The sequence below is a fragment of the Apteryx mantelli genome, chromosome 5 (genome assembly GCF_036417845.1).
Source record: "Apteryx mantelli isolate bAptMan1 chromosome 5, bAptMan1.hap1, whole genome shotgun sequence".
Taxonomy (NCBI): Eukaryota; Metazoa; Chordata; class Aves; order Apterygiformes; family Apterygidae; genus Apteryx; species Apteryx mantelli.
In genome coordinates, this window is record NC_089982.1 from 53,806,385 (window position 1) to 53,833,851 (window position 27,467).

A 27,467-nucleotide genomic window follows, 5' to 3' on the forward strand; every position below is an offset into this window, starting at 1 on the left:
CAATATAATTTCCATCAGAATTTGGAACTAAGGTAACTACATATAATGCTGATTATAATTCTATTGTGAAAAAAAAACAAGCACTATATTCTTACATATAAGCTAAACATGTATTTTTACATTCATTAAAAAAAATCAAGATTTCATTCAGGCTAGAGCACTTTGAAGAAACACAAATTCATAGTTTAAGTAGCATAATCATTCTATCTATACTTTAAATGCACAGCAGCATGTAATGCAGAAATAATCTGTACATGTGCAGATTATACAATGTACACATAAACAGAGAAAGGTTAAAATGGATATAAGCACTAATATTTTAAAAAATGATGAACATATATTTCATGCTGTACTGTCTGTTAACAAAGGAGAAAAAAGCCCTCCTAAACATTATGGATTCAAATCCTTTTGTCCTTTATCCTGACTCCAGCTAAACTTCAGTTGGTGAAGCTGGAGTTTGCCTGGGACAAGACTTGATGAAAACATACAAAAACAACAGAATTTGTCCAACTGACAATAAAAATAAACATTTATATACATATACAGAGTTCTTTCTAACGCATGTCTATGCACAGAAATCCTTCCATTTGGCTAATGTTAAGAAGTTTAATTCCTAAAATCAAATGAAAAACAGATCAGGAGATGGTAAGTCATTATATTTAGCTTTGGAAAGGTCTAACTGTTTAAAATGTAGAGGTTTTCAAAACATATACCAGAAAGAAATATTAAAGGTAGAGGAAATTAAAAACAAATCTAAAGATCCTTCACTATGCGAACAACGCCTTGCTCTTTCTGTAAAATGTTATATATTTGCCTGATGCTGAATAGTCCCAGTGCTTTCCATGAGCATATGGTAATCTGTACAAACTTCCTGGCAAGTCTGGGAAGAATTAGGGCCTTAAAGCATTAAAGGATGCTTTTTTTATTATCTTTTTTTGTGTAACCAGATAACACATGCGAGCCATCCCAAGTATTGAATTCCTACTGTAGAAAATGCATCTCAATTTCAGAGGCCTCACACCTGATTAAAATGATTGCACATTCCCATTCAGATTTCCTGCACTGTCACAGGTTTCACCCATTTTGCTTAGCTTTCAGTATCTCAGGATGCTTACAGTGCATCTGATATTGGCACTTCTTAAAAGCTCTATGAAAATAATCTGCATTTTATTTATTTTAAAAAGGTAAAAAGTGTATCATTGCATAAATTTTAGGGGAAAAGTGGCTAGACTTGTACATTCATCATCTAAGAAAACAGAATATCTTCTAAAGCTCCAAATTTTGCCTCTAAATTTTTTGTATCATTTGAAGTTAATGCATGGCATAGCTAAACTATTCCATAGTTAAATTCATAAATAACTACCTAAGTAGTCCTGTATCACTATATTGACATTTATTACTGATAACTCCCTAATAGCAGGTAAAATAAAGAGCCTTAACGCATAACATGACAGATTTGAGAAATCTACTTGGCATTTGTTATACAGGGAAAAGCAAAGTTCTTAACAAAATAGTTATATACAGGATAACAGACAACAAAATCTAAGATACCATTATGAAGTTTCATATTGCAGAATTAGGGGTAGAATTTGGAATACCGCAAGAGGAACACTTTATAAGGATTATACAGAAATGGTTTATAACACTAATGTCTCCCTGAGGGATAACAAAGAGATTTGTTCTCCCTTAAATATGCTTTGGCTTACTTTACTAACTCCAATTAGATAAAAAGAATTGCTATATCTAAAGGCACATCATGAATATAACATTTGGAGGATTTCTTTCAGAATGAAAGAAAAAAATAAAATAACCTATCTGCAGTAATAGATATTTTATATTAATATATATCATTATTTGCACAGAACAATTTAAAATAACAACAACTATGTTAAAACATCAACAGTGATCTAATTACATTGGACTTGTGTTTTTAACTGCTTTCTTGGCAAATATAGCCATACTTGTGCAGCAACACGAGTACAAAATCAGGATTTGTTTCACACACGCCTCCTGTGTAAGAACTAGCCTGGCTATCCTTCACATGGCCTGTTCCTGCAAAGTCCCGTTAAAGCGATTGGAATTTCAAGATGATTGCATATACAATAAATATCTTACTTCTGACATATAGTGATCTTTCTTAGCCACTGACTAATAAAGACATTAACTATACACGTATATAAATAAGCTTCGCGCAGTTGAAGCAACTGAGAATACCCAATGACTTTCCTCTAATTTCATGTTACATCTCATTAGTTAAATGGATATTTCCTTGCTGCAGCTGCTCCCAGTCTCCCTTAGCAACATTTGTACAGTCACATTCTTTCATTTTCATATAATTAATTTCCATAAAAAGAGGGGGAAAATATTCACATAAATAAAGGGGGAAACTGTCTATACACAAAGTGCTGACAAATCCATTAGGTAAATAAGCTGGAAAAATTAATTTTCTCCATCCCTAGAAGTCTTATCTAGCACTAAGGCAGCACTTTCTTTAGTCAGAAGATTATGTTGACAGTATCCCTTCAAAGGAAAATTCCAGTGCAGTATAGAAGTTATTTTAATCAGTACATCCAAATAACTATAGGCTAATGACAGACAGGTGCAAATGTATAACCGGTGCACGCACATACATTCTGTATGATCAAGTTTGGTGCTGGGAGGGAATGGAGGCTTCCTCCCACACCACCGAACAGCAGCAGAGTCTGCATCTTGGGAGCCTGGCCCACCTGCTCTGCGTCCGGAGAAAAGAGCAAGTCTCTGCTTCCCACACACAGGGATGCGTAAGCAATTTAAAAAGACCTGCATTTCACTGGACGCTTGTATAGACATTGTGCAAAAGCTTTGACTGGACACTACTGATTTGCTCCAACAGCATGGCATTTTTGCAGCTGAGGATTTAAGCGTGCTGGGTAAGCTAAGCAGGTAAGAGTGTCCTCTAATGGTGCAACCATGGAAGAAGCTGTGGTCTTGACAAAGCAGTAGCTGAGCAGGAAAAGCATCAACTTCTCTATTTCAAATACTTGTGGGATTAAAAACAACAGTGCAGATTCATTTACTCAATTTTTTGTTTACTTTTAAATAAAACCTTTGCTTTGACATCTCTGAGGGTTACTATACTGAATTCCTTTCAATAGCTTTGAAGGTCTTAAATTCTAACATTTCAAACAAGAACGTATGGTTCTTTTGTCATGATTTCATAAAAATGGGTCTCTGTTGAGAAGTACAATTAAAGTAGCAGCTTCAGCTGACATTGACAGCTCTTTCGTTCACTAAATGGAGGTATTGAAACTTATCAATAGCTCTAAAAACTGCCCTGAAAATTCCTATTAATTCCTGTTAACCAAATTTTTACTTAGAATATCATCTGTTTGTCTACTAAGACACTTGAGTATTTCTTTAATGGCATCATGTAAAACAATGATGAATTGCAGAAAGATGAGGCTACCACTTAAAATCAAGTCTGGATGGATGATGATGAAATGTCAAAATATATAGTATCACACTGCCACCTACCCTCTAGTTTTTCCTCATCCTCTGGGTCCCACCTGTTTTTAAGGACTGCAGGTTTTTAGGAACAACAGTCCTTAGGACAACAACAGTTAAAGGGCTTATTCTGGAACCTCCGTTAAGAGGCGGTATTTTTCTTATCATATGCTTATCATACACTTCCTTAGAGAAACAAGGGAACCACACATGCCCTGCTTTGGTCTCTTTGCAAATGTCTTCTGGAGATTCTCCTGAATTACCATAAACCCGAGATTATGCCCAACAGGAGAAGCAGCAGTGAAATTCTTTCCAGCTTGCTACTTTTGAGTAGCCAGTAGAGGCCACTAGTGCAGCAGCGTAAATCTCCCTCTCGGGCCTCCCAGCAGCGCAAAATGTTCTCATCCCAGTTCAAACCGTAAGGCATGGGGCTGGCTGAAAAGGACAGGCCTGTTCCACTCTGTGACCCCGTAAGCACATCGCTAGGGTCTCTATCAAAAAGCACTTACCTTGCCGCCCTTCAAAATCTATGCATGTTACTCTCTTACAACAACAGAACTCATTTTTAGATTAAAAAATTGCCTGAATCTACTGCTATCAAAAAGACAGAAAGCAAGAGAAACAGGAGTAGCTTAACCACTTTTTTTTTTTTTTGGTAAAATTCCAGATATTATAAAAAATAAGGTGCATTTTACTATTGACCAACATAGCTCTCACAGGATATAAAGTTTTCATAGCTAACAACAAAGATTAATGCCAATGATTAATGCCAGCAGTATTATGCTTCAGGCTGCAACTCTCCATGACAAATTTCAAGATAGTTTTTTTACTTTAGGGAAGTTATTTTTATAAATGCATTCTTGCAAAATAACTCTATACTGTGGAATCCTGCAGGGTATCAAGCCTACTATTTGCTGAGAAAACTTGTTAAAATACCTATGTGTCTTTGATAAGTAATACGATTTTTATGTTGAAAAAAGAACTGTCAGTTTTCACTAGGTTTAAAATAATTGTTCACACAACACTATTGTAACAATTTAGTTCTTTACATAAGTTAGCTTTTGAACACCCTACCCACATGAATGGGTTTGTGGATTTAGAGTCAGATCACAAACAACTGCTGTGCTAACGTATGTTTAAGGCAAGGTGAAGCACTGAAATACTGTTTTAAGAAGATTCTTTCCAAAGTCTAAGCCTCTGTTTCACCTCCCCTTCTACCTGAATAGAAGGCTGGGATTTTATGCATTAATTTTTCTGAGGAGAAGCAATGTGTAATGGCCAGTCTCAGAAGTAAAAACCTCAGCACATGATAAAGGAGAAGAAAGCATGGGTGGAGTAAAATAGCAGTGAAGAGGAAAACTTGATGACTGCTGTAGGTAAGTACCAAATTATGTAGTCAGGGATGAAATCTGGGCCCTTCTGTAGCAGCAGCAGAACACTTGCTAAATCCCATAAGCATGTCACTGTCAACATTGTGACCAACAGGTTATTTCCCAGGTGCTTTTGGAGAAAATATAACTCCTCCTGGGAGTATTATTTTATATACACAGCAACACTGCAAGGAAAGCAATTCACATAAGACAGAAGTAGCAATCTCGATTACTGTTTAGGGAGACTAAAAGCCTTTAAAGTAGCTTCACTATTTGACTTCTCCATGAGCACTGATTAGTAAGAGTAAGCAACCATTTCTTTACCATTTCTATATAAAAATATTTAAAATATCTGCTTTTTGCATAGAATCAGATCTGTTCAATTACCATTTGTTTTGCAAAATACTCTCCAGACCTATTTGCAATTTATCTCCCATTAGAATTAGTTATATAGAAAACACTAGGTATTTCAATGCTCAGTGAGCTAGTTGCTTTGTTATTTCAGACACCATCAGACTGTGACTTAAGAGACAAGAAAAACATATGAAAGGCACTTGTGTTCACAGGGCAGTATAGAATATTGAGAACTTCTGACAGGCAGTTCTACAATTCTTCATATTTTGTGATTGCCAATGATTTTGTATGATGGTTCAGACAATGCATTCAAATTTTTGCATGCTGAAGGGTACTTTTCTTGTTTGTTTTTTAATTTAAATATTACTCTTCATGCTACCAGTTCTGAAATGATGAAAACAGATCAGCAGCTTGTACAAAATATCAGTCATGCTTTGTGGTAAACACTTTCAAGGGGCACAGTGTTGGTTGGTGAAGCTTTTGAAAGTTCAGTCAGCAAGTATATTGTCAGTTTACTGTTTAAAAGACTTTTATGTTTGCATAGATTAACATTCACTTGTCCTCTCATGTGCAAGAAATTGATCATTTTCATTTGCATTTTCATGTTCATCCTCTTCTTCCACGGGGTTCTTCTCTTGCATTCCACTATTTTCTGAACAAGAATCTTCATCTCCATTTCTAGGATGGCCTTCAAGACTGTGCCTGATGCCATAGGCAAAATAAATGAGGAAGCCTTCCAAAAGAAAAAAAAGTTAATAGAGTTTTCAGGCAAATAATGGATTAAAAAGTAGTTATTTATTACTCCCTGGCTGAGCTCCTTTTCCAAAACAAGTCCCTGCTTCAGCTATCTGCATCAGGTAACCTGAAACTCATGCTTCAGGTCTTCCCTGTTCCTTTGGAAGTGCTGGTGCTAAATTCCAGTGCATCATTTTTGTCTAATTCATTACTCTAATAGGTCATGGAAACTACTCTAATTTACAACGAGATGAAATTAATGTAGCTTTCCATGTTTTAAAAGAGAAGGATTGAGGCCATGGGAAGGAAACTCACAAACAGCTCTCTGCTCACTTTTAGCTATACTTACTAGAAAAAATTGTGGCCTATTGGAATTAGTCTCTATAACTTTGATTATTCCCAGTTTCTTACAGCTGTATTTACAATATAGGCTCTGGATTTATACCTCTTCTGAGGCGTGCTGTTGTTTTGACAAGAAACATCAGCTGGCTTTTATTAAAACAAAGAGTTATTTTCAGATATTTAAAGGAAGAGAATTGATGGATCTGAGAGAGAAACCATCAATCTTAACATAAGAGGTGACTGAAATGAACCGAATACCTACCAAGTGCCATCCAGAAGCTAAATCTGATCCAAGTGTCTCCACTTAATTGTACCATCAAGTAAATGTTCACCAGAATACTGAATGATGGCAAAAATGGCAACAGTGGAACCTAAGGGGAAATATAATAATACATTTGTAGTATTAGATATTATTTCTTACATGTTTCAACTACTGTCACACTTGAGTTATACAACACAAACTAGAGGTGACACATCTACTCACTAAAAAAGAAGTGGGAAATTTTCTTATTGAAACAAGTAAATAAATAGTGAAATTTTCTTTTTCCTTGGGTTTAACCACTGATTTCTACGTATCTTAAACTTTTAAAATATATTTAAACTATATTCTCTAGGCAGTGAAGAAAAGCTTTCCAGCTTGTGTTGAACATAGACTATTGAATTCCTGCATCTACAGCTGAAAAATATTAGCTTAATCAAATATATATGTGTATATATATATAGAACATACTATATATATCCCTTCTTTCCAAATTGTCTCTCCATCAGATTCATTGACCTTCATCAATATACTTCATTCTTTCCCATTTTCTGCCTGTCCACAAGATAACTGATGTTAGAACAGAAATGAAAGCTAAGAATGAAAGGCTGGCACTGTGGGAGGCATGAACTGTGTGCGGTCCAAATCATCACACAAAACATAGACAAACAAGCTGCTTGTAAACTAAACAGGTTTTCTGGGACTTGGAAAAATGAATCTTTTTCCAGTTTCTAAGTGTCTAAACTGGGGACTAAAATTACTTTGGTGATGTGTCTCAGGAATGTGTATTTTGGGGATGGGTCTAATGGAATACCTGGAAGATCTGTGTTGTCAGATCCACTAGTTGTACTAGCAGCTGTTCACACCACCATCAGTGTAACACCTCTTTTGCACAACCATGCTCCTGTGCATGCCCCACACATCCAATCAGCAGACAGTGAAATCCTTTCTCTTGTCCTGAGCAGATCTAGACCAGACTACACAAGCCTCCAATTCAACTGTGAGCATCCCCTACTCTTACACTCTCCCCAAAAACTACAACAGTAACAGTGCAGTAATAAGAAACTGCCTGAAAAAGGGTGGTCTTTCTCTCTCACTTGCTAAAATACAGTCAGACTCTCATTAGAGCTATTAGGTTATTCACCATAAAGGCCACTCTCTGCTGGTTCTGCGGCTGTCTTTGGATGAGGAGAATGGTAACTATGAAGAGCACCACCAACGCAACAAGAAGGCCAATACTCCAGGGCTCCAAGTTAGCAATGAAATGAGTCCCATATGTGGCGAGAACGCTTAAGCCACAAACCAAGAAAGCTGTGTGAAAAACAAAATGATGGAAATAGGAGAGGTCACTTAAGCTCTTCACTGAAAAGGAAGTGACTTTTAAAAAGAATGATAGCAGATATTCAGCAGTATGAAATGTCATAATGAAAATGTTTATTTGAAGGGACGTATACTAGCTTATAGATTAAATCCATCAAGAATTATAAACATATTCTCCAGAATAACATGTTAATGATGACTGCAAGAAGGTACATTATTAGGTTTTTAATTTTTTTCTTTAATAAAATTACATTATTTATGTTAGCTTATATGAGTTTGGACAGCTGAATACTTACCTAATAGACCCACTAAAAAGCTCACAGTAGTTGCAGTCTGCTCCGTAGGCAGGCTGGATGGATTAATCAGGGTCTGAAGCCCGAAGTGATTCTCTTGTATCATAGTTATCTGTGATTCACTTACTATAGATTCCCTTTCTGATGCAGCCAAAGCCGCTTTTTCTGTAGAATATTTTGGTTGCTCATAGGTTAAACTGGGTTGGTACCTATGCATAAAACAGGAGAATAAATATAAAAATTAAGTTTACTTTGAGGTTTGAAGGAATATGCCTCTGGGAATGTGTTTAAACACTAAATTCTCTGCAGTAGAGGGTTTAAATTTTCCAATTTATAAGTGCACTGCAACAGCATATTCTTAGTCATTGTCATAAACAAACAGACTATAGCAACTCACTTTTTTGCTGTGTTTGTTTGGGGCTTTGGGGGCAGTTTATTAAGCTAAGTGTATGCACCAATGGATGAGATATCTAGTACAAAAGAGGGGACAAAGTCTGGTGGTCAACAACAGAGAAGGGTAGGGAAACCAAACCACTCCTTTCAGCAGAAGCACGTTCATTCCGATTTGTTTCCAATAGCATAAGAGGCCTATTAACTGGCTCAGGCTGAAATTTTACATCTGCTTTGTTAGGATTAAGTGTATTTTTACAAATGCATATTTTAAATAAGTCACCACGGGATAGTCTTCTTTGAAGTGTAAATTAATTCAACATTTGAATTTGAACTGAATTTAAGCTATCTTAGAATTACTTATACATTTCAAAGTTATCAATTTAGCCTCCTACAATAACTTAAAAAGTCAGAATCTTTGTTACTTAGCTACTCTAACAACATATACAAAATACATAACAATAGCCTGTGGCTATCAATATATCAATATTATTCCATCACATTACAAACACAACAGACACAACAGTTTTACTGACAATTATTTATAACCTCACTCATTGAGAGCGCATGTTTTTACTCTCTTCTGAGACTACCACATCTTGAAACATTTGTCTGGCCTTACTAATTTACTGACTAAGGTAATACAAAACAATTGTTTTCAATATTCCATTCTTTTAACTTCTTCAACCTGTGAACTACTTGGAACATGTATGTCTTTCACATAGAGCTCCCACGATATAACAGGCCTTATGCACGGCACAGATCATATTCAGAAGCAAAATATTGTTAACTGTATTTTGGAACAAAGCTTAAAACTAGTACCTTTGGAGCTGATGCTTGGATCAATTCTTCTTTTGGAAAATAAAAGGTGTCTAGATTTCACATGAAGTTTGGATTTGACTAATTGCTATACTGGTATTACAATATAATGCTCAATGTTTTCTTGAAGGGTCACTGCTTCTTAGTAATCTTTTATATGCATACAGCTAATTTTTAAACATTTAGCTATATAGCAAAAAAAATACATCATAAATGTCAGTTCTGTTTGTATGCTGAACAACACAGAATAAAACCTAGCAGAATAGAAACAATGTTTTTGACTCACCTAAGAATGAGGACACAGGCTGCCACAAGTGAGTAAGCAAGAAGTGTACCAATAGACATCATGTCCACTAAAGCCTTCAGGTCAAAAAGAAATGCCATTACAGCTAAAAAAAAGAAAAAGAAAATGCAAAATTCGTATGAGGCTGATATATTAGAGAGTTAAGATTTACAGTCTTTCAGCAGTGTAACTTTACATGGCTTTATGGACAGCAATACTGACAGCAATATGAATGATATTGTGGTAATCCATAAAAACACATTTTAAGTCATAGCCAACACTCGCAAACTTAATTTCCTACAGCTGGGCATCTCATTCATATACATATGCACTGCTGAGCTGTACAGTCATGCCGCTTAACGAAGCAATTTGTACTAGACTTATCTGGACATAAGTATTTGCAGAGATGGCTTGCTGAATTGGAGCCACATTAAAAACACATTTTTATAGCTTAAGGCTCTGATCCTGCAACAGAATCTCATCAAAATTGAGAGGATGGCTCCCACTGCAAAACTGTGGAACAAGGATCTGACCCAGTAAGACATCCATCTGTTAAATTTCCACTGATCTGAGAAAGAGCTTTGTGTAAAGAGGACTTTCAGGAGGTCTCTCTAAAATAGTGTGGGTTTTTTAATTGATTTAAGTTCAAGTGGCCTTCAGGAAAGGCCAACAAATTCTCACAAGAATTAATGTTCTTAAGATCACTGAAATCAGAGGCAGAATTTTCCATGATACTGAGAGTAACTGTAGAAGTCCTTTTATTTATAAAACCTTCTTTTGAGACTCTTAAATGTAATGTCTCTTTTGGTCTATGCTGTCTGCACACAGACACGCATAGCTCATCAAGACATCAGTACAAGCAGTCACTGAAAGAAAGGCTAATGTTAATTGATTTGAAATATATGTGGCCAAAAACCTCTTAAAATATTTGTATGTTATTAATATTATTGAGATACAGAAATAATCTGAAAATATTTAATTTTTTGAATCACCCATTAATTTCAACATCAAAAGAAACCATCAAATGTAACCTTTATACACTGTGTATATATGCACACACAAACTTTTCTATATTCAGAAATACTATATAATATTTTTATATTATATAGAAGGATTATATATGTGTTAATATACTTGTAGACAGGTGTATAAGTACCCAAACACACAGCGACACACATTCCCCTGTTTTTTGATCCTGAGGAAGAAAGTAAAGTGTGATTTTCTGAAAACCAAACTGCTCTGTTACTAAAATTTTATGTTATCTGCTATTCTCCTTTTCCAATGAAGGAAGGAAGACCATCTAATTTTTTTAATAATAGCGGATGTTCATAAATCCAAGAAGTCAATAATGAGGCAAATTTCTGAATACCTCACTGCTTTGTAGGCTCAGAAGAGCATGGGCAAGCACAGCTGAAAAAGAACAGAAGCTATTATAGCCTAATACACAGTTTCTGTATTTAATTTTTAATCCTCCTAGCTTTGAAGGGCTACTTTCTAGCCCAGAACATATATATTAAAATTAAATTAAAAAATGTTTTGTACGCAAAAAACAGAGTGTAGCTTTTTCACCTCTCTCAATTCTACTCCAGTTGTAAGAAACAATGGTAAATCAATTTATGGTGAAGAAACCTTGGACTGACAACAAGGCATTTCCCTATGTACAAAGTTTCACGATCATGATTACAATATGCAAAAAGGGAAGTCACAATAATAACATGTGACAATAATTGCCTCAGCTCTAGTTTTGACCTGATAACTTTAATTAAAAGGCCATACATCTAATCTCCTTAACAGTCTCGAAAGCTATGAAACTATCCATGCTAGGAAAGTCAGATTATATATTATAAACTGTTGCATACCTCTGTAACTCTTCTGGCACAAGTACTTAAGACCACATGTTACCAACTACGCATCTTTTTAAAAATGGAGGAAAAAAATATCCCTTCTCCAGCAAAAGATAAAGCTGTCTGCAGGTAAATTGTTCACACACTGAATTCCCCAAACTGTCTGAAAGCAGTTCAGCTGGTTACTGCTGCCTAGCTAAAGTCAGGACTGTGTAACTGTATCAAGCAGTTTACCAGCCAAGTAACACAGTTTTCTTTCTCCTCATCCTTACTGTGATTTCAGATAAAGATGTTGATTTCATCCCATATAGCTGCATTTCCAAATTATTACAGAGGAAGAAGTCAAAAATATAAATTGAAACTAAAAGCCAAAACAAAAACAATTCTATGTAATCAACTTGTACTTGACCAAAAAAAAGGGAACTAATGATAACGTCTCAAGTAGGAACCATTTGAAAGGTGACTGCGCCTTCCCACATTAGTGTCAAGTACACAGCACGAGCAATTCCAGTTTTGGAACTGGCATCTGAGGGTGACTATAGTAATAATGATTTAGGCTCAGTTCTGAATCTCTTATTTGATACCAACTTTAGCCAGGGTTGCTAAATGTTAAAGACATGCTTTCCATATTTGAATTAGTTTTAATTTAAGACTTATTTATTTGCCTTTGAGTTAAATACTTCTGGAACTTCCAATTTTCCTGTGTAAATAGACATCCCACTGAATTAACGCAGTGAAATTTGGGCACAACTACATATACCTCTGCAAGAAGTATTGACAAAAGTGAAATAGTTACACATTAAAACATTCTCTTTGTGAAACACAGGAGTTGGCAACAGCTCCTAAAATACTGTTTTGCTAAAATATATGTAGGCATATATGTGCATGCATATATGTGTATGTGCAAACAAACATAATCCCCCCACCCCCCAGCCCAACACACACACACCCCAACCATGACTTGGTAAGCTTGTACCAAAACAGAATCTTCTTTCTTTGGAGGAAAATTTAAAAAAATTCTATGCATGTACTTTACACAAAAGTTGATCCTGCTGCAAATGTAGAATTTTTTTCTCATGTCTCATAATAAAAACTTGACTGTTATTTTCCCCCCTTACAGATGTGGTACATATATAGGTGTACATTGGACAAGGAAATCCTGTAAGGAGGGCATTATCCCAAGGGACCCAGATTAAGTAAAATGCCTATTTGCAATAGAAGAGAGGCCAATATTAAAAACCGAAAAAATCAAAGTCATTTCGATTTCTTTGACACTAAGGAGATCACCACCACCATGATTGGTATGATTTGGAGTCTGTATACCCTTTGATTACTCAGTAATTTTATTCCCATCTTACATGCAAGGGAAGTTAACACGCAGCCCTTTTCAAAAATAAAAAGTACCATGCACGTGCATAGAGGGTTTAAATCCCAGTTTTAAGAAACATGGGCTTTTAAAGCTTACCAGAGATGACCCCTGCTGTCAAGGTGGCAGAAACTGGTGTCTGCCTCTGACTCACTTTGGCAAGAAAACTAAAGAGTAAACCATCGCGTGCCATGGCAAACAGAATTCGGGGCAAAGGGAACATAGAGCCGAGAAGACTAGAACAGAAAAATGTATAGTTCAAATACAGGTTATTAAAAGCACAACGCTTTACTGGTAAACCCAACTACACAAAAAGAAAGCTTGGAAAAGTTAATTGGTTTAGGTTTAGTTTTGGTTTTAGGCTCTGTGTTGCTGCTGTTGGTTTTTTGTTTGTCTGATAGGTGTTGTTATTTTTGGTTTGTTGCTTATTTGGAACCTAGGCTTTCAAAGCACTTGAGATTAATCCAAAAATATAAAATCTGTGGTAGAGAAAAGTTTCACTAGAAGCCTATTTTACCTGGCGACAATCATATTTGATCATTTCAGCCAAAAGCAAATCAAAATTGCACAACAGTGTTTTATTTCCATATATGCAATGTGTTTAGAAGTGCACCTTTCTGTACAAGGATCAGCTCTTAATCTCACCTGCTACTGCACCAGACGATAGAGTAGCAACTAGTGGGGTCTTCGTTTTGGAATTGATTTGAGCTAGACATTTGAAAAGCAAGCCATCCTTCGCCATAGCATAGATTACACGTGGCATTGGGAAAATGGATCCAAGAAGACTGAGTAAAAAGCAAATACATGCAACATGGCAAACACAGTTCATGCAGGGTTGTATCATGGAAAAGATAAACAATGTGAATTAATGGCATGTACAGAAACAAAATTTATGATTGTAAGACAAAACCAGAAAGCCCCATAGCCTAAGATACTACAGATCAGACACAAACAGAATATTCTTTTTTCTTGTGAAGTTGTTTGCCTTTTTTGTTCTTGATTTAGCTAATGGAATTGTTTAATTTGAGAGAATTCAGATTAGCAAAATAACTCTTGCCATCACTGTAGTTCTTAGGCATTAGTGGACCGGGAACACGTTCCAGGTCACACTAACTATGCAATTGAGCTTTAGTATTCCTTAAGAAAGGCTGTCAGTCAGCAAGAGCAAATCAATAAGCATTAGCAGCATCTCATAAATTCTACATTTCCATTTGAGAATGCCGATTAACAATAACTCAGAATAAGCACCATACAGTTATACTTGGGCACATTATTCTTTTCAATTAAAGCACCTCTAGCCAAGCTACATTAAGATTGTTTCTTTTATTGAAAGTAAAGCTAGTTATTTTAGATTTGTTATTAGCAGAACACAGAAAGCTTTTAAACTCTTCATGATTCAAAGCTCTTTTTAAAATACATGTTTTATTTAGGTGGTTTCTTTCCCTCAAAGCAAAATAATTGTAATCAAGAAAACCAAAAATATTGAAAGGACAAAAAGCCAAAATGTATAGCCAGTATAACCTTTGCAGCAAGCATACTAGTTTTTAGCCAGTTGAATGGTTGCCCTTCTTGCTTTGGGAAATCAACTACGTCTTGTACAGAAGGCACAGCTTTTACATACCACAGATGCTAAGTACCTCTAGTAACGCTCTTGGGACACAAGCATTAAGGTTAGACACATATGAAGTAAGTTTCATTGCACATGAACTGATTTTTGATGCATAAAAGTTCTTTCCAAAAAAGAATGTTTCCTGAAGCATGGTTACAATTTATTCTTCAAATAATGATATTGTTTGAATCTTTTGCCAAAATTTTGCTGTTGTGGCTTTGTAAAATTTAACTCTCCTACCCCTCTTTAAGTGCATTCACATAATGGAAATATTAATAAACATTTTTATCCTGAGGAAACAAGTTCATGACATAACCTAGTAAGAGGTAACTATATGGATCGAAAGCAACGATTCCAACTTTTTTGTCAATTATACCTCTAAACTGAGGAATCTGAAATAAAATTTCCTTTGTTTTGTTCTAAACTGAAAACAGTCAACAGACTGAAAGATTAATCTCTCCATATGAGGAAATAAAATAATTTAAAATACACTGGAAAGAGAGACCAAAATTTCAGATTTCTGAAACAGTGTGTTTTACCATCTCAGTTCATTTTGTTTTCCAGTATTCATTTCTTTGATCTAGTTTCTGCTTAAATATCACTTTTATTATTCATCAATATAGAGGAAAAATTTAGTAAAACCTTCCAAACTGAGGGGACCATGACACTAGATAGAAATTAACTATAATCCCAGAATGAACTGTATAAAAAATGTGACATTTACAGTCAGCCCTACAATTCTTTTAATGTCCTTCTGGATCTATTTCCTTTTTTAAATCACCTCCTACATCTCCTACATCGAGAATATTCCCTTCCTTTAGATCACTCTCCACAAGCAGTGTGCCCACCTTGCACAGACTGATGCTTACAGGGTTATCTCAGGGTATTGGTGTTACTGCTCAAACAGGTATCTCTTTTTCCTTTGTAGAACAGACCGTCAGTATTCTTATCGCTAAAGCTCACTTAAATGACTTACTACCTACATATGCTCAGGTAGGAGATTGGCATCAGTATTTTTCTACCTTAAATTCAAGTATCAAGCAATGTTGTATTCTATGAAAGTTTTTATACCACATTACAACTGGGTTATAATACATGGGAACATGCAACACACTCATGCCCTCCCCAACCTTTTTAATCAAAAGCACATGTTACATTAAGGTTACATTCAGTTTACAAAGGCGGAATAAATTATCATATTTTCATAGATATAATCTGCATCTCAAGTACCCACACAGAAATCAGGGGAAGGGATGATGTCAAAAGACAGACTGGCTACTGGAGAAAAAGAGAGACAGGCAATAAAGAAGGAGGTGGCTCTGGTTAATCTTTCTTCAGTATTGCCTGCAAACACACAGAGCCCATAAAGCTACTGTGTCATGGGGAGCGGAGAGCAAGAAAGGAGAAAATGGGTGAAGTTTATTTTATCAGTTAATAGAGATAACTTGTAGATCGGATGTCTGAAAATACATATTTTAATAGGGAAATTTTTGGTAATAAGTGAAAGAGATAGAGTCCAATAAGACTACAGTTTAAAAAAAGAATATAATTTAAGGTGCTTACAGTGATCAAGTCCTACTTTAGTCTAAACACACTTCTAATACTTATTGCTAATGCTTTGTGTAAACTGACCCTTCCAAATGAACATGTGAACATACATTTAAATGTCTTATATTATCCATCAGTTTTTTTTCCCCAATAAAATTAGTATTTCAATGTCTTTACCTTGTGGACAAAGCACAGAGGGATCCCACCGCTACAACATATTTTGCAGGACCCCATCCAACATATTCAAATGCTACTGGCAGAGGACTTTTCTCATCTAGTAAATAGTATGGCATCATAAGAGTCAGTGCAGCTGAAACCCCAAAATAGGCCATGAAGCAGACAAGCAAGGACACCACAATTCCTATGGGTATGGCTTTCTGAGGATTCTTGACCTCCTCTCCTGAAAAAAAAAAACCACCAAAAATTCCTACTGATACATTTTTAAAAGATATCATCAAATACAAATCAGTACATTTGTTAATCTAAACCCTGGGAATCATACTTGTAATATCATTTTTTAAAATCTGTACAAAATAAGCTCAGTGACACAGAACATAACTCAATATTTTGTTCCTAGGAATAGCATTAAAAATAGAGGTAAACTAAAGGACATAAAATACATTCTATATTTAGAGTAGCCAAAGCCCATCATTTCTAATTATTTGCTTACAATTTATAAATTGTTAGTTTTCCAATGTATTTAGCTTTCTAAATACTCATTTCTTATCACTCATGTATAAACCACCCTTTAGGAGACATATCACTTCTCAGAGAAGAGCAAAAGTGAACAGGTGATTAACATGATTTGGGCAGAAAAGAGCATCTTCTAAGCATTACTCAGACTTGGAAAGCAACAATTATTTTATTTAGAACAGGAATAAAATGAGAAAAATCTCCTCCTTCCCCCAGTATGACCGCCACATTCAGGAATGAACTCAGACTTATTCTACATGGACTGAAGAAGTTTAAGGACACAGCAAAGGAAGAACAGCATACAGTGACATTGTTCCCCCCCCCCCCCTTCCCAAATGCATATTATACATACACGTGTGCTACACACACACACGCACACACACTCATATATAAATGTTTTACCAGTTGTTGCAATGCAGTCAAATCCTACAAAGGCATAAAAACAGGTTGCAGCACCAGCCAATGTTCCTGTAAAGCCATATGGCATAAAACCACCACTCCCATATATACTTGTCACATTCTCATAGAATGAACGATTCCTAAAAGAAAGAAAATACAGCAGAAAAAATAACTTATTTTTAATTGTTGGTATGATAAATGTAATATGTATTTCGAAAAATATGTTAAAATGCAATGTACTCTCATCAAGACAGAGTTCTGTTTTGCAAAACTTACAAAAATTTCAATTTTAAAGAAATTTCTATTGCAAAGCTTGTAAGAAAGACAAAAATAATAGTAAATAGAAAAATACCTGAATCATACATCTACCATCCTACTCACTTTGCTGTTCATATCAAAACATATTAAAATGCTAACAGTACACGAAAACCTTGTTGTCATACTCACATACTGCAGTTAATGCATGGCTTAAGGATGAGAAGCCAGTAATTTCACAAATGACTATGGAAAATATTATTAAAATAAATAAGACAATATTTTTTAAGAAAAATACAAACAAGAAAAAAAAATTTTTACAGTTATAAAAGGTTTATCATTCCCAGCAACAGAGCAATCAGCAATAAGCAATAACACAGAAGCAAGTATAACACAAAGCTGCTTGGAATATGAGCAAGAAAAGTGTGAAAAAAAATATTTACTCTGTTATTGCAGTAAGGTTGATGAGATATTCTCCACTTATTTTCCAGTTGTCAGCATCTCCTTTCACAAAACCAGAAATCATAACGAAGAGGAGGACCAAGATGTTAATAGCAGTGAAAATTTTATTCACCCACGCAGATTCTTTTACTCCAAAAGATAAAAGACCTATAAAATAAAAGCATTTTATAGCTGTGAACAGTCCCTTAAAGTAATAAAATGACTTTTTAAAGAAGATATATATGCAAGTACTGTGAATAATATTAAAGAAACAGCACTAGCTCTTACAGCTTTTAAGAAGTAGTAGCACAATTTAGTGTATTAGAGACCACAAAACAGAAAACTTCTTTATCCTATTCTTAAAGTATTTAAACATATTTTGAGCAATTGTTACTACTTCTCTGTGACTCCAATCCATATTTCTGTTTTATGCCATGAAATAAAAATAGCTACAAAAATTCTGTGCTTAATGAAAACAGAATGGCAGAATCTACTACATACAGAACAATTACTTATTAGAGTAATAAAATAATCATAATTATTAGATTAATAATCTGTGTTCACTGTAAGTTTCAGTTACATAGTAAAAGTCACATTTCCTACTTTATTAATAAAACTATTAAAAGAAATGCATGCCTGCCATTCATAGAGATTCTAAAACAAAATCTCATACGAAATACACATGCCTTTAGGTTGTAGGCTAATGCATTTAAACAATCTGAAAGGTTTTCCATCAGGATCCTACTGTATCATTAGATTTGTGGCAGTTGTAAGCATATTTATAGTTTACTGGAACACCAGACAGCAGCAGATCAGGAAAAATTAATTACAATAGGAAAGCCTCACGCAGGTTCTCTGCACTCTAAGCGTTTCCACTAATGTCACATACATGCTTTCCCTCATTATTTAGAGATTAAGTCTGAAAATTTTAAGCCTCTCAAGATAATGTCTAAAAAATTTCTGACCCCACTAATGAGACTTTTGCTTATTTTTCATAAGCCAGGAGTTATCATATGAGCTGCTCAAGTTTCTTCACCAAAGGTATTTTTATTGGAAAGAGGTGCGTGCTCTTTAGCTAAGCTTTTCTCTAGAAGGCAATGTCTCAATCAGCCTAATGTTGTATGAAACACAGAGTGTAAATTTTTTAAAAAGTCCTTTCTGTAAAGCAGAAACATAAATGGACAGATTTCTATGGACTATTCCTTGTACTTGGCACATAACATTTTCTGTAAAACACTGTCTGCTACTGCTGAGATTCAGCTTTACACACCTCAGAACCGATTACTGTATCGCACTCAACCTACACAGTCCTGAGCAGTCCTGACTCTGCCCTTCCTCTCAACAGCAGTAAATTCCACAGAGTTAGTTCACTGGTGGTTTGACGGTTTACCACATAGACCTGGAGAGGTAATTTGGGGCAGAAGTGCAAAAGAAGTGAAGAAAGAGTGGTGCTGGGGATGAAAAGACAAGTGACAAATGAAAACTCAAGAGCAGTGGAGAACCACATGGGAAAAAACATTTGTTTTTCAATCAATAATCTTTACGTCTGATGTTAGGAAACAGCAGTGATGATGAGGAAAACTGACATAAGATGGCAGCATCTACATTCACATTTCATAGTTCAGTTTGTGCAGCTTCAGTTTTCAAAAAACAAAAGTTTTTCCCCTTCCTTTGGAGGTAACAAAACTGAAAGGTCCATTCCAGGTACCTACCAATTCATTCTAACCCCTCATGAAGACATAAGGGTCTGAACTCCTGCAGGCAACCATGAACCACAAGCATGGGAGACACTTTTGGTCCAGGATACTGGACTAAGCCAAGTCTAAAGTAAACTCCGTGATCTTCTTAAGTGCTGAAACAGGACCCTCAGCACTGACTGTTAATATTGATACTTCTCAAAATATGTTCTGATTGGAAGCATTAAATTCTTCTGAATCACAGGAAAACTTGTAAAAAAATTTTTACAAAATTCATGCACTTAAAGAATATCCTGCTCTTAAAATGGTACCAATGAATTTCCTCAGGCTTCCATTCCAGTTTTGCTAGTTTCTTGTGGTTTACATTAGTGACCATATGACAACCATCTTAAAAACTTGGGGTAACATTTCTAGAAGTATGAGTGTTTTTCACAAAAACTACAAGAAGGTCACACATTGCACTGAAGAGGTACTAAAATAGTTCCTTTGAATTATCCTGCTTATCCATGTTACCCTTGTTGCATTGCTTCTAGTATCTGACTCAACCTGGCAATCTCTACACTGCAAAGTGATTATTTCACGTCTCAGCTTAAATAAAAGAGGATGGTACACATGAAAATTTGACTATATAAATTTTATTCCCAGAGTCACTGCATCAATACAAAATGTGCATCCAAACTTTTCTAACATTATTTATGGTAAGATAAAAACTATAATCTATCATTTTTTCTTGCTGTCTGTTCACTAACATATTCAAGAAAATCTATTCCTTGTCTGTAAGAAACATTCTATAGTCTGATATGACAACCATTATAAATGAAGACACATCTTTCTCTTACCTGATAAAAGCAATATAAGGAATACAGCAAAGAAGTCAGGATACTCTGCTAGGCCGGAGTAATTCATTTTGAAGTAGGTTCTGAAGAAATGACCAATCTGTTTTCCAAGAAGTTCATCAAAGGTGCCACTCCAGGCTCTTGCTACACTTGATGTACCTTCATAAAATACATGCAAGTTTAGGGTTCTGCACATATACAATAGGGCAGAGTTACTTCTACTGAAAAACAAATAAACTTAAACATGCTGCTACCTGTATTTAAAAAAAGCAGAACTTATGTTAAAACAGTGAGCCTTTTGACCATGAATTTTAATATTATAGAAATTATCTGCTTAGTTAAATTATAACATATTATTCTGTAACTAAAAAATATAAATTTATATCTCATTTACTCCCAAATATTGCAGAAATTATTTTTATATCATTGATATTTCTATGTTTACAACATGGCATATGATAAACAGTTTGAAGTATTGTAACAAAACAGTTTACAAAAGAAGGGAAGTTTGACCATCTGGAAGTAGAGCAAAAAAATCACTAGGAAAATTTATATTATTAGAGTGGGTATTTAAGACAGATACTCTCCCCTGGAAAAAAGTGTATGTGGCCATAGCAAGATATGACTTTATTTTTACAGCTCTCCTGTCACTAAATACAGTTCAATACAATGCTCCGGCATATTAATTTTGTGGTGATTTGGGCAAAAGTCCTGTAATTATTGTATACGTATAAAGAAAGATGTGCCTATACACAGCATAACAGATGTTGGGCCAACTTGTCACAGTACCTCTGGAAAAAAACAAGTTTAAATCAAAAAATGTCATCTCTGCCAAAGCACTGAAGTAGTTATTTGAATATCTCCCATTTAAGTGTTGATTTTATTCAGATCTGGTCAACTTTGTATTTGGTGTGATAACACAATAAGACTCCATTTAATTAGCATGGGATTATAGTAATAAGTTAATACTTAAACATCATGACTTTCTTGAAGTGAGATGCTACACTTTTATCTGCTGTCTCAGAACCCCTTGAGTCCTTTGTTCTTAAGCTTACCTATAACATATGATAAAATGAGATTCCAACCAGTGATAAAAGCCCATAGTTCACCAACAGTTACATAAGTATACAAATACGCAGAACCAGTCTTGGGGACACGAGCACCAAACTCAGCATAGCAAAGACCTGCCATCACGGATGCCAGGGCAGCAATGAGGAACGAAACAACAATGCTAGGTCCAGAATCTGATTTGGCTACTTCTCCAGCAAGGACATAAACACCAGCACCAAGAGTACTTCCTACTCCCAGTGCTATAAGGTCCACAGTAGACAAGCATCGGCACAACTTGGAGTCTTCAAGACTTTCACCACCGACGTTCTTCTTCCGCACCAGACACCGGACAAATGACAGAGCTGGTCCACAGGGTAACATGGTGGATGTAGAACTCTGAAAATAAAATAAATCATTTCAATATATAAAAGCTAGCATAAACACTGGTGAAAATAACTGAAGTAGCATATTTGCATAAAGAACTTTTATTACAGTAAGTAATTGATATATTGATATTGTTCCATGACATTAAATAAGTTGACATGTACTTTTTACCCAGGAAATATATGAGGGAAACACAATGCCTAATTTTCTATCTAGCACATATTTCTCTAGGGAAAGATATCCATCATCTTTAAGTTACTATACCACTGTAAAAACATAACAAATTGTTCCTGTTTAATTGCTGTTGACTTCTGCTTAACCAGCTCTAAAACAGAATGAGAACAGACATCTATTATCCTATATATCATAAGTAGTTTTAAGATAGGGATCAGCACCAACATAAAATAAGGATTTTTAACACCCAAAATTCAAGGCTACAAATAGCAAAAACTTTAAAATACAGCATTCTCACAGAGCCAACATAATTTGCTTTTGGATTCAAATGACAAGTTTTTTGCCTTTAGGATTCACTTGAGTAAAAACTGCTTGAGAGCAGATTAAAATAGTGTTCTTAAGCCCTCCCACACCAACTGTGTTTCCCAAAACTAATTACCTGTAAAAGGAAGACCATACAACTCTCCCTTACAAACATCTAACAAAACCTGATAGAACGACTGCCCATCCCACGCCCACTGCAGTTCTTCAATACTCTGAATGCACATCTCGCAGGGGGTGCAATCAGCTGATGCACACGAGCTCGGCTTTCCCGACCAGCCGTGTCCCAAAGGCGGGCAGGTGTGCGGTGCCTGCAGGAAACACGGTGGCCACCCCGCTTCCCAGCTCGGAGAATGTGGTAGCTGGGGATTCAAAGCGTTTGACCTCTGAGTAGAAACATTTTCCCCCTATTCCTGAAATAGCTCTGCAAGTGCAGCTAGTCATGCAGCTTTTGTCTTTAAAGAAGATTCTTGATAAAAGCCATCTCCATTTCCTCCCAGGGAAAGGGAAGTAGATAAAGGATAATGAATGGAACTGAATAGCTTTGGGCAGTGATGCTTAATGCCCATTAGAAAGGTGTTAGCTGCCCCAGTACAGTGGAATGAGGCAAGACTGGGAAGTTCCCAAAGCTTTGCTGCAATGAGGCACTCCTTTCAGCCTCTGAGACATAAGTATCCACCTGTGGTATCTAGACTTCATTCACTGAGGAGATTCCACACAACAGCTTCCAAACTAACGTGATGTGAATGTTGGCAAAGACAGAAGATATCCATACGCTCTTCTGAGGGGGATCAACATTGAATTTTTCAGGTAAAATTCCCCACTGTAGTTCCTGAATTCTTTAGTAAGAGCAGCCTTTCTTTTGGCCTCAGGCTCAGGTATTCCATTCCTTCAAAGGTTTCTCTGTCCTGGGTAGTACTTTGACATGGATGCCTAAGACCACTGGGTTCTTCTCACAGCAACACTTCTGTAGCTGTATCTATCACTTAGGCTGCTATATTAATATACTCATCAGGCCGCAGCCCATGGCTAGAGGTAACAATGCTCTTGCGACTGCATGCCCTTCCCATTAGTAATTTCAATGATGCAGACTCATGGCATTTTTAAGGGGTGATTTTTCTGACAAATAATAGTTCAGGTGGTGTTTCATTAATAGGAAAAAATACTTTGACAGTTGTTGTTGTTCTCAAACACCAAAACATTTCCAAGACTTTTGTTATGTGAACGGAAGCTCAGATTGCCCTGCTTCTTTGCAATTTAGGACAGGAAGTCCTGAAGGTTGTAAAGTCATCTATTGTGATGGCCAGGTAGGTGTTTTGGTTGTTTTTTTTTTTTTTTTTTTTCTGCAGAGAAGGAATCCTTGGGACAAAATGGGAGGGTTTTTTTCCTGCTTGCATTTTCTCTGGTTCCTGTGGAGAGAACAGGAGGCTGGTTCTTGATAGTCACAAGCCCGTAAGATGGCATACTCATTCTGACTCATATCCCTCATACCACTCTTTCTTGTTTAGCTTTTGAAAATCAGGGCACGGCACAACACAGGGTACAAGGCACAAACTGAGTATCTGTAGAGGAAAAAAAAATCTCTCATACACATAAGAAACGTATCCTTTTAGGTATATCCTTCTTAATACACACTTGAAAGACGCACATCCATCTGCAAAGACCACTGCAACCCAAAATATTTTAGACTGTTTTCTAAATTTATTATGCACATATGCATAATAAACAATGTATAAACACTGCCTCATAACTCCTGCTGCTGTGTGCTGCGTACCAAATGCAGTGTGCTACCTCAGATGTGGCCCCATCTCAGATTTTGCTGAGACAAACAAAGAATCCAGTATTGATCACTTCATACTTGATAGGAAAGTGCAGCAGGAAGAACTGAGGAGCTTATGAGGATATTTGGCCTCCATGCAGGCCCTAATGACCTAGGTGATGACAAAGTGTCTTCAAAAATCTATGACAAGTTTAGTCTTTTTCTAAGGTGTCACCTCTAAGACTGATTCTTCAACATACTACTCACTTCAAAAGAATAACTGGGGCAATGCAATACTGACTCAGAAATATAACTTATTGTAGTACTGTGGCTCACTCAGTATGCCTCAAACTCCAATAGCAACCTACAGAAGCAAACAAGGTAACAGCTGGGTGTGCCTTTTGGTGGCAGCATTGTCCTAGATAAGCTTACAGTGACTGCAACCACACTCCTAAAAAGGGTCTTATTCCTAATCCTGCACGACAGGGAAAACCTCACCTTTTCCTTGCCATTGATCTTTAGCACAGAGAGGAACAAGAAATAGGGTAAGAAAGGGAAAGGGACAGGAATCGGCAGGAGACGGTGTCTCATACTTTTTGACCAGCAGTTCCTAGTATTTTTCTGCTATCTCCACACTATCAACATCTTCTCTGTCACAACTGCCTCCTTTAACCACTGTAGTCTATAGCTGCCTTTTCCTACCAGGCTGTTGTGGCCTCTGCTGCTGTTCGTGCTACCAGCACAGGTACTGCTGTTAAGTACTCCAGCAGAGCTTGTTGTGCTGGCTCTTCTCTGAGCCCTCTTAGAAAGGCATACTTGTCAGGTAGGGAAATGGTGGTTTTGGTAATAGAGTGGGCAATTAATCAAGAAGGAAGTGACCTCTCTTAACACTTTGCTACTGACAGAACTCACGGTGCTTCTGAGGCATTTCTGAGGCATTTCTCTTACGTTCCTGAGAGCAGAATTAGATGCCTGCATGTCTTTGGACTCAAAGGACAATAGGCAAGTAGCAGTCCATCAAGCTGCGGTGAGCTGTTTATGGAGTTTAAACAGAGTAAGGATTCAATCCTGTGCACTACAAAGTTTAAGCACAAGAAATTAGTGATACAAAACTAAAAAGGAAAATGCGCTTGCGCTGACCAAGTGTGCAGTTATTTTCAAGTAAGGAGAGGTGCAGATCCAACCTATTGCTTCTCACATGTGTGCAAATCCATGCTCTACTTCATTTCAATGTGCTCTACTTTACAGAGACATTTGTCACAAATAAGCCGTGGTGGCTCTTTGGCTCTGCATATGCTGGGTCACAGTGCTTCTGAAGTCTCTTTTGGGCTAAGTCTTTCTTTAGCTACAAGTTCACTCTATATCATGGACTATGTTTCCAATAGCTCTGAGAAAGGGAAACCCCAGTTCAGCTGCCTTAGACTTGAGGATCAATGTTCAGTGTTTATCCAGTCCTGCCCAGGCCTTCTTTGAACATATTCCTACCCAGAATTCCCACGCTGCGCATATTATAACTGATAGTCTTACCCCTTCAGCAGCATGCAATAGATAGAGACAGACAGGGCAGGAGGACTTAGCTCTGGAGGACTAGAGAAGAACTGGACAGATCTATTCAACATAAGAAAAACAAAAACAAAAAAATTCCTCATCTCTCATGAACATTTTACAACATTTGTCAGAATACCTGAACAAGCACAGATTCTTCTCCTATCCCTTCTGTTCTTTATTGCCTTGGGTTTTTTTCTCTAAGGTAGCTGCTGATAGACCCTTCTTCTTTCTTTTAGTCTTTCCCAGCCACTCGTAAACTAGATAATTTACTGCTTGATCACTGCTCATCTGAATGCTAATCTAAGAAGATGAGTTCAGTCTCATAATTCATACGAAGTCTGTCTTACAGTGCTTCCATTTGAATGGGCTATCAGGAACATTTAATGGCCTCTTCTAATAGCAAAAATTTCAGGGCAAAAAGCCTGTAAATACATACACAATTCAAGGGACAAAGCCTCCATGTGCCAAGTTTTTATTGATCTTTAAAATTGCTTTGACTACTTCAGAGTCATGTAAAGTCCACCATTTTTCCAAAATATTTTCCTTGTTAAAAAAAAACAAAACTAACAGCCTCCTACTGCAAAACAAAACACAAACAATAGGTGGATATTGACAGAACAGATGTTTGTGACAGAGCAGAAATCTATCATACAGTTAGTCTGTATTGTACTGCACTCTTTTATTCTAGAATAATATTTGAATTAAATTATATGAAATTAGTGATTGAAATCAGTACTCATCAAACCCTTGCTGCAGGTGGAAAAAACAAAGCTTTTGATTAAACTACCACTGTGCTACAGTTGCAATTCAACATTTCATACTAAATTTTCCATTAAAAGTTCTAATAAAAAAGATAAAAATATCTAACATGGAAAACAAGTGTTATAAAGCAATATAAAACTTCTGAAAGTTGTAAATTATTCTCAAGATATATGCTTACAGTTTCCTGAAGCATAAGTAATTTAAAGATATTTTATTTCTTATCTATTAAACTATTTTATTGATCTCATATTATATATTATAATATATTATAACTGTCAGATGCAGTAGTATATGTTCTAAATAGCATGTAAGTTATGGACAAAATACTTTAAAGCCTCCAATAAGTTTACATCATATTCAAAATGGGGAAATATATACATATACACATTATATATGGATTAAGTTAGATTCTTTCTCCAGCCTCAGTTTCCTGCAAAAACCTGTAAAAGTTGTGCCAGCATTTTATATTTTCCAACTGTAGAATTTAGGAAAAAAATGTACTTGATCTTAAATAAATTTAGCCCAATTCAAAGTTTCAGTATTGCATTGATTAGAGCAGGTGCAATAATATATTAAAGTTAAAAATTCACCTCAAGGATTACGCAAAATTGTATACAGTCTGTGATTCCATGTGTGTACCTATGTGTACACACAATACATGATTTTAGATGAACTGCAACTTCTTGGTGTCATAAAGTTGATGCTGTGCCCAAGACTTTCACAGAATTTCTAATGTTCTGGCATATTTAAAATGATATATCTAAATGATACTTAAAACCCCCAAACTGGAAAGTAGCACCTGTTAGAGAAGTCTAATATGTATAAAATGGAAAAGGAAAGATTCACCTCCCAAAAGAACAAATATCTTCCATTTAGCATAAGAAGGAAAACGTAAATTACAACTTCTATGGTAATACATAAATTTGCATTTAGTCAGAGACACAATACTGCTGTAAAGTATGCTGAAGTTAATATTGCATACCACAGGTCTCGCTGTTCAAAAAGCACATATATTAAAGTTTCATACAATAAGATACATTGTTTTCAGGTTACTTCTTTTAGCAGTAAACTTTATTACAAACCTGATTCAGAGCAACTTCTGCCAGGCAAACTTCTGCTTCTCTTACCAAGTC

The 27,467-nt window shown here is 35.9% G+C and overlaps 1 protein-coding gene across 1 annotated transcript; it reads right to left on the reverse strand.

Moving 5' to 3' along the window:
• Positions 1-5,291: 5,291 nt before the first annotated feature.
• SLC7A2 (solute carrier family 7 member 2) lies at positions 5,292-27,467 on the reverse strand. Its single transcript, XM_067297143.1, has 12 exons — positions 27,417-27,467; positions 21,392-21,782; positions 20,340-20,495; positions 17,806-17,971; positions 17,111-17,247; positions 16,193-16,415; positions 12,958-13,094; positions 9,652-9,754; positions 8,160-8,365; positions 7,688-7,854; positions 6,547-6,655; positions 5,292-5,940 (listed from the first exon to the last, which is right to left on the reverse strand). Exons 2-12 carry the CDS (start codon positions 21,765-21,767, stop codon positions 5,753-5,755), a joined length of 1,968 nt encoding a protein of 655 aa, XP_067153244.1. The 5' UTR covers positions 21,768-21,782; positions 27,417-27,467; the 3' UTR covers positions 5,292-5,752.